At 46.2% G+C, this 7611-nt stretch overlaps 1 protein-coding gene across 1 annotated transcript; it reads right to left on the reverse strand.

The window, feature by feature from the left end:
- Positions 1 to 311: 311 nt before the first annotated feature.
- Positions 312 to 6654, reverse strand: LOC147633551 (pentatricopeptide repeat-containing protein At2g33680-like). Its single transcript, XM_086806659.1, has 2 exons — positions 6425 to 6654; positions 312 to 6321 (listed from the first exon to the last, which is right to left on the reverse strand). The coding sequence occupies exons 1-2, from the start codon at positions 6551 to 6553 to the stop codon at positions 2875 to 2877; spliced, it is 3576 nt and encodes a 1191-aa protein (XP_086662785.1). The 5' UTR covers positions 6554 to 6654; the 3' UTR covers positions 312 to 2874.
- Positions 6655 to 7611: the final 957 nt, after the last annotated feature.

The raw sequence follows: 7611 nt of genomic DNA on the forward strand, positions 1-7611 counted from the left end.
CCTTCCTTCTATGTGCGCCCTACAGCGGATGCCACACAGGACAACCGTGCTGGATAAGGGGACCAGGTTGCTTTCCATAAGGGGCTAGATTCAGTGTTTTTTCAATACAGGCTTCTTAAACAAAATTGATTATGACCTTTGATTTGGTAAATCATGTCTCTCTTCTCTGTCTTTATCATGTTTATTTCAGCATCTTGTTCTAAATCAAGCTTAGGACAAACTTACACACAAAACACTTCAACACCATCGAGGACCAAGAAAAGGAAAACAAACACGGAGAGCTAGAGTGCTCCTACAAATAGTACATGGACATCGATTGGCCCCAAAACGCAGTGACACTCCTTGCGGTATTTCTTTTATTGATTATAAGAGAGCTTTGTTTACAATAAGGCTGGAAACTCAATCGTCATAGTAAAACTCCTGAAGCGTGCAAAGACCCTGCATCATGGCTTCATATCCACTCGGCATCCACAAACAAGTCCAGCCATTGTTCACATCAAAAGACTTCACATGGAGTCTTGCATACAGAAGCTCTCCCGTGATCAGGGTTGCCACAACCATCCATAGCCTCTCACCCTATGAACAGCATCACACCCTGATACATCCAGTGCTTCTGCATCACAACACAGACTTCCAAATTGTCTCCCAAAAGAGAACTCGCATCACAGCACAACATACCATACAATCGACACACCTGTACTAACCCTCTCTACCTTCCAAGAGTACTATCCATCTCTGTCATGGATTCCATGTCCCCTGTCCAATCAGTAGTAAGGCTGTACCAAACATGTGTCCATTCCTGTACCTTTTGCCTGCATGTGACCTATCTCCTAGAGAACCATAAACATGTTTCCTCGAGAAACCTACGACCTGTTTCCACGTGAAACCTTTAGGCATGTTTCCCTTTGAAACCTTTGTCCTGTTTCCATACAGAACCATTCACAGCAAGGCTGTACCAAACATGTGTCCATTCCTGTACCTTTTGCCTCCATGTGACCTATCTCCTGGAGAACCATAAACATGTTTCCTAGAGAAACCTACGACCTGTTTCCACGTGAAACCTTTAGGCCTGTTTCCCTTTGAAACCTTTGTCCTGTTTCCATACAGAACCATTCACAGCACCATTCAACAACAGTGCCAACAACGGCATACATCTAGTTACCTATTCTCTCATGAAACATCTAGAAAACATAGAGATGCCCATAACTGTAGGTCCCTTTGTTCCTTTCCTATAGGAAGAAAACAATCTGCTCCATGAGCATACAGCCATGCGAGCTTGCATCACTCCCATGCCAAGGAACACATTCAATTGACCTGTACTTGCAGCCAGAAACCCAAACACAGCTGAATTTGCTGCCAACCAAAAACAGCCCATAAAAAGTCCTTGGATTCCACTCTCCAAGCTGCCAAAACCCCTCCTCCCAAAAGAGAGAGAGAGAGAGAGAGAAAGAAGAAACGCATGAGCAAGGCTGCTGTCCAACCCGACACTCCCTGCTGTCTAGCCCTGCCAATCCTCAAAGAGAGAGAAAACATGCTCAATCCAGCCCCGCCTCCTAGCAAGAGAGAGAGAAATTCGTGGGTGAGCCTGCTGAACTGTACGCTGCCTGCAGTCTGCCCGCCACCCTCCAAGGGGGAGAGAGAGAGAGAGCGCGCTTCAGTCCTGTACGCCCTGCTGACCAACTGTCCAAGAAAAAGCACACCTCCCTATGCTGCAGCCCAGCCAGACCGCCAGCCTCCTCTCGAAAAGCATACCCCTAAAGATGCAGCTGGCGCCTCCCAAAAACCATGAGAGAGAAAAGCGTGTCTCCCAAAAGTGGAGTAGCCTCCCAAATTAGCTTTTGGGCCACCAAAGGTTATAAAACCTTTTAAATTAAATTCTCTTTGTCCCCTTCACACTTGGGGTTGTCCACACATGGGTTTCCTTTTTTTTAACTCCAAACTGATGCCAGTCACACTGTCCACCTTGTCCCCATGCACACCTGCATACTGTCCAGAGAAAAACACAGGGTCGTAGCAGACAGCAAGCCACACTACGGCCAAGGCAGGCTGTGGCAGATTGGGCAACAAAAGGTGGGCTGGCCTGCAGGTGGTCAGAGAACAGATCGGCAAAAGGCTAGTGGGCACACAGAGGGCAGATGCAGCACACCAGGCATCAACAGAAGGGCCTGTAGACATTTCAAGTAAAAGCGACAATGACTACTGCATGTTTTTGCACTACTGTTACCACCAGCCCCACAAGCATGTTTTTGCAGACACAGAACAACAGGCATCAACAGAAGGGCCTGGAGACAGTTCAAGTAGAAGCAACGATGACAACTGCATGTTTTTGCACTACTGTTAACACTAGCCCCCATACTGTCGCCAATGCAGACTGTGGCAGATGGGCAACAAACTGGGGGCTGGCCTGCAGGTGGGCAGAGAACAGATCGGCCAAAAGGCTAGTGGGCATACACAGGGCAGACACAGCACACCACACATCAACAGAAGGGACCTGTAGACATTTCAAGTAAAAGTGACAATGAATACTGCATGTTTTTGCACTACTGTTACCACTAGTCTCCCGCAAGCACACCTCCCTAGTTGAAAATGTGGAAGCAGTTTGCATCTCTGACAAGAAATCTTCACTGCTCTATCTTTGATACGAGTGCTGTAGCCGAAATGTCGATCATTACAAATCCAAAGAATTTTGGCAACATGTGCAGGTGTCCCTATTAACTAGGGTGCATGCAATAGCCAACTTCTCGTTTTGCCCATACAAAGCATCTTCCTTTCCATCACTGGAAATGTCTCGTGACACCCCACAAAAACCCACGACATGACCTTTTTTCCTCGAATTATGGGAAAGGTCTTCTAACTCGTGTAAAAGAATGCCTTTTATCCCCAACTATCTGAATGCACAATTCCGACACCATCAGTCCACAAACTATGTCCTGACTTCTTCCATGCTTGCTTTTTTACTCTCATTGCCTCAACTTTGTTTGCATCCTCCCACATGTCAGCATCTGCATAGATGTTAGACATGCAGACATAAGCTGCAGCATCATGTTCATTCAATGCCACAGCATGTTCAAAGGCCTGTCTTCCAAGCTCCACATTGCCCCACTTTCGACAAGCACCTAAGACAGTCTGCCACACCACAAGATTAGGATCAAGCGGCATCTTCTTGACCATTGCTACTGCCTTATCTAATTGGCCTGCACGACCCAGGAGATCAATCATGCAAGTGTGATGTTCAAGAGTGGGAACAATGCCATAATCTTTGCTCATGGCCTCAAAGTACGCCTGGCCCTTGTCCACTAGACCTGCATGACAGCACGCATTAAGAACACTAAGGAATGTGACCGCATTTGGCTTTTTACCTTCTCCTATCATACTGTCAAAGATTTGAGATACATTTTCATTTTCTCCTAGCTGGGCATATCCTGCGATTAGTGCCGTCCACGCAATTACATCACGGGATGGAAGCTTGACAAACACTTCCTGTGCTTTTGCAGGCAAGCCACATTTAGCATACATATCAACCAAGGCATTGCCAACAACAATATCTCTTTCCAGCAAACCTCTTCTGGCAATCTGACCATGTATTTCTTCACCCTTGTCTATGGCTCCTATACTGCCACAAGCTTTCAAGCTGCAAACAAATGTGATAGCATCCGGGGAAATGCCCTCCTGTTGCATCTGATCGAAACAAGTCAATGCCTCTTCACCCCGCCCATGTTCGGCATATCCTGCAATAAGAGCAGTCCACAAAACTGCATCCCGAACTGGAAGCTCGTCAAACACTTCTTGGGCTTTTGCAAGCAAGCCACATTTAGCGAACATATCAACCAAGGTGCTTCTTACATGAAAGTCTCTTTCCAACCCTATTCGGGCAATCTCAGCATATATTTCTAGGCCCTTTTCTTTGGCTCCTATGCTGCCACAGGCCTTCAAGATGCAAACTAACGTGACAGAAGTTGGAGAGATGCCCTTAAGTTGCATCTGCTCAAAGCAGTTCAGTGCCTTCTCACCATGCCCATGCTCAGCATATCCTGCGATTAGGGCACTCCAGGAGACTACTTCTCGAACTGAAAGCTTGTCAAACACTTCCTGAGCTTTTTCAAAAGAGCCACATTTAGCATACATATCTACCAACGCATTGCCAACATCAGGCTCTTTTTCCAACAATCCTTCTCTAGCAATCTGAACATGTATTTTTTGGCCCTTGTCTAAGGCTCCAATGCTACCACAAGCTTTCAAGCTGCAAACAAACGTCACAGCATCCGGAGAAACGCCCTCATGTTGCATCTGTTCAAAACAGATCAGTGCTTCCTCACAATGGCCATGTTCCACATATCCTGCCATGAGTGCAGTCCAGGAGATTACATCTCGAACTGGAAGCTTGTCAAACACTTCCTGTGCTTTTGCAAGCAAGCCACATTTACCATACATATCAACCAAGGTGCTGCCAACGAGAAAGTCTCTTTCCAGCCCTTTTCTAGAAATCTCAGCATGTATTTCTCGGCCCATGTCTGGGGCTCCCATGCTGCCACAAGCTTTCAAGCTGCAAACGAATGTGACAGCATTTGGACAGAGGCCCTCAACTTGCATCTGTTTGAAACAGTTCAGGGCTTCCTCACCTCGCTCACATTCAACATATCCTGCAATGAGTGCATTCCATGAGACCACATTACGAACAGGAAGTTTGTCAAACACTTCCTGTGCTTTCGCAAGTAAGCCACATTTAGCATACATATCAACCAATGCATTGCCAACTACAAGATCTCTTTCTAACAACCCTTTCCTAGAAATCTCAGCATGTATATCTTGGCCCTTATCTGCGGCTCTTGTGCTGCCACAAGCTTTCAAGCTGCAAACAAATGTGATAGAATCAGGAGAGATGCCGTTTTGTTGCATCTGTCTGAAACAGTTGAGTGCTTCCTCACCACGCTCATGTTGGGCATATCCTGCAATTAGGGCATTCCACAATACGACATCTTTAGCAGGAAGCTTGTCAAACACTTCTTGAGCTTTTGCAAGGAAACCACATTTAGCATACATATCGACCAAGGCCGTTCCAACAAGATGGTCCTTTTCCAGCCCCCTTTTGGCAATCTCAGCATGTATTTCTTGGCCCATGTCTGCAGCTCCTATGCTGCCACAAGCTTTCAAGCTGCAAGCAAACGTAACAGCATTCGGAGAGATGCCCTCCAATTGCATTTGTTCAAAACAAACCAGCGCTTCCTCACTACGCTTGTAGTTGGCATATCCTGTGATTAGTGCAGTCCATGAAATCACATCTCGAACTCGAAGCTTGTCAAGGACTTGCTGTGCATCTGCAAGCAAGCCACATTTAGCATACATATCAACCAACGCATTGCCAACCACAATATCACTTTCCAACAAACCTTTCCTGGCAATCTGAGCATGTATTTCCTGGCCCTTGTCTATGGCCCCTATGCTGCCACAAGCTTTCAAGCTGCACACAAAAGTGACAACGTTTGGAGTCACACCCTTGATCTGCATCTGTTGAAAACAGTGAAGTGCTTCTTCACCCTGCCCCTGTTTAGCGTATCCTCCAATTAGGGAATTCCACAAGACTACATCTCGAACTGGAAGTTTGTCAAACACTTCCTGTGCTTTTTCAAGCAAGCCACATTTGGCATACATATCGACCAGGGAGCTGCCAACAAAAAGATCTCTAGTAAACAACCCCTTTCTAGCAATCTTGGCATGTATTTCACAACCTCTTTCGAGATCTTTCAGCTTGGCACAAGCTTTAAGTAGGGCAACAAACGTATGCCCACTAGGATGTACAGAATCATCCTCTTGCATTTTCTGATACAAGATGAGAGCATGCTGTGATTCTCCGCATTTAACATAACCAATGATGAGAGAATTCCAGGAACACTCATTCGGATACAACAGCCTGTCGAAAACCTGCTGAGCATCACAGATGCTTCCAACTTCAACCAAAATTGAGACAAGGTAGTTCCCAAGCGACATATGCGCTTCCAGCCCACATGACCGCATGTGGGCATGCAGGCGCAGGGCATACTCTCGGTTTCTCTCCTTTCTGCACTTGTGTAAGATGCATACAAACTCATCAACCGAGGGCTGGGGCAGCCTCCCTGATTCCAAAGAAGCAAGTGCCTGCTCTAAGCTAAGAAACTCCCAACGACCACTGTCGTTCTTCTTCTTCGTCATCATCGCTTGTGGTTGTGCGTTGTGCGTTCCCTTGACTCGGTAAGACTCTTCCGGTTTCTCCAGGCTTATCATGTCTTTGGGGCGGCTGGGATTGTGCCAGCGCAATCGCTTGTAATTTGGGGACCTTGGGTTTGTCTGTGTAACACAGAAAGGGAGTTAGCAGAAAAGTCCCAATCTAGTCCACCCTTAGAAGCCGAAAAGACAGAGCACTGTGCAAAAACCAAATGGTACCACTTACTTCGCTTTCTCGGTACTGCGAGGGATTCGTCGTCCAGTTCTCCTCTTTCCATAAGCGTTCGCTGCTTGCTATAGACGATGTTGAGCTACCAGGTGATGATGCCTGCGGGCACAAGGCCAACATTTCCATCGCCGCTACATTTTGATAGAGCCCTGCCTTTGTTGACTGTGTGTGTATGAGAGAGAGAGAGAGAGAGAGAAAAAGAAAGAGAGATTGTATTTATGTACTGCAGGGACAGGAAAATGTTTTTAGAGCCGCCTTTGTTGAGAGAGAGAGAGAGAGAGAGAGAGAGAGAAAATTATGTTATATTGAGGTTCGATTTTAATAATATATATATGTATGAAATACAAAAGAGAGAGAGAGAGAGAGAGAGAGAGAGAGAAAGAATTATGTTATATTGAGGTTCGATTTTAATAATATATATATGTATGAAATACAAAAGAGAGAGAGTCCTGTGGTAAGGCCTGATCAAGGTTGGCACAACAGCCTGACGCTTCCACCTCATGTTAAAACACATCACGTCCCAAGCAAGGCGGTGGTAGCTCCTACGATGACAAAAGATTATTTGATTCCATGCCATCCATAGCATGTGCAAAATGTTAGGTTCCAATCAGTGAAGCATGCTAGGACATCTATAGCTTTCATGCTCAATAGGGGCTTTCTCGAGGTGGTACTCCAGTTGGAAAGCCAATTATCCAGTCTCAACCAAAGTGTTGTGGGCCAATGGGCAGGGAGTGCCTCTGTTGCTTCTTGTAACACATTGAGTGATGGGGGTGAAAGCCCATATTGTTAGCAATATCCTCCCAATCGTGCCACAGTGCAAGACAAGAGTCCCAAAGGTCGTACCAAATGTGGAGGCCAGCCTTGTGAAGCTTACAATAGGTGCATATGCTGCGGCTTTCCTTTCCTTATTGCAATGAGACCAAGGGCATCATCACCAACTAGTAGGCATCACTGAGTCCATTGGGCATCATCCAGTCAAAGTGTAGTTAGAATCCCTTGCACCCCCATGCACCAAGCCTTGGAGAAGTGGGGAGCTTTTAATGGAGCATTTCCCAGTGGTGGCTATCCCAATAGAAGCTTTCTCTCGAGGTGTACAAACTTGCTCAATAGGGGCTTTCTCGAGGTGGTACTCCAATTGGAAAGCCAATTATCTCAACCAAGGTGATGTGGGCCAACATGTAAGG

The sequence above is a fragment of the Cibotium barometz genome, chromosome 12, assembly GCF_041138505.1.
Source record: "Cibotium barometz isolate CiBa-2024 chromosome 12, ASM4113850v1, whole genome shotgun sequence".
Taxonomy (NCBI): Eukaryota; Viridiplantae; Streptophyta; class Polypodiopsida; order Cyatheales; family Cibotiaceae; genus Cibotium; species Cibotium barometz.

Excerpts from the sequence above, each read along its gene's own strand:
- LOC147633551 (XM_086806659.1), bottom strand. The coding sequence starts at position 6,553 with ATGGAAATGTTGGCCTTGTGCCCGCAGGCATCATCACCTGGTAGCTCA. Across the intron at positions 6,322-6,424 it reads CGCAGTACCGAGAAAGCGAA|ACAAACCCAAGGTCCCCAAA; the intron begins GTAAGTGGTACC and ends TGTGTTACACAG.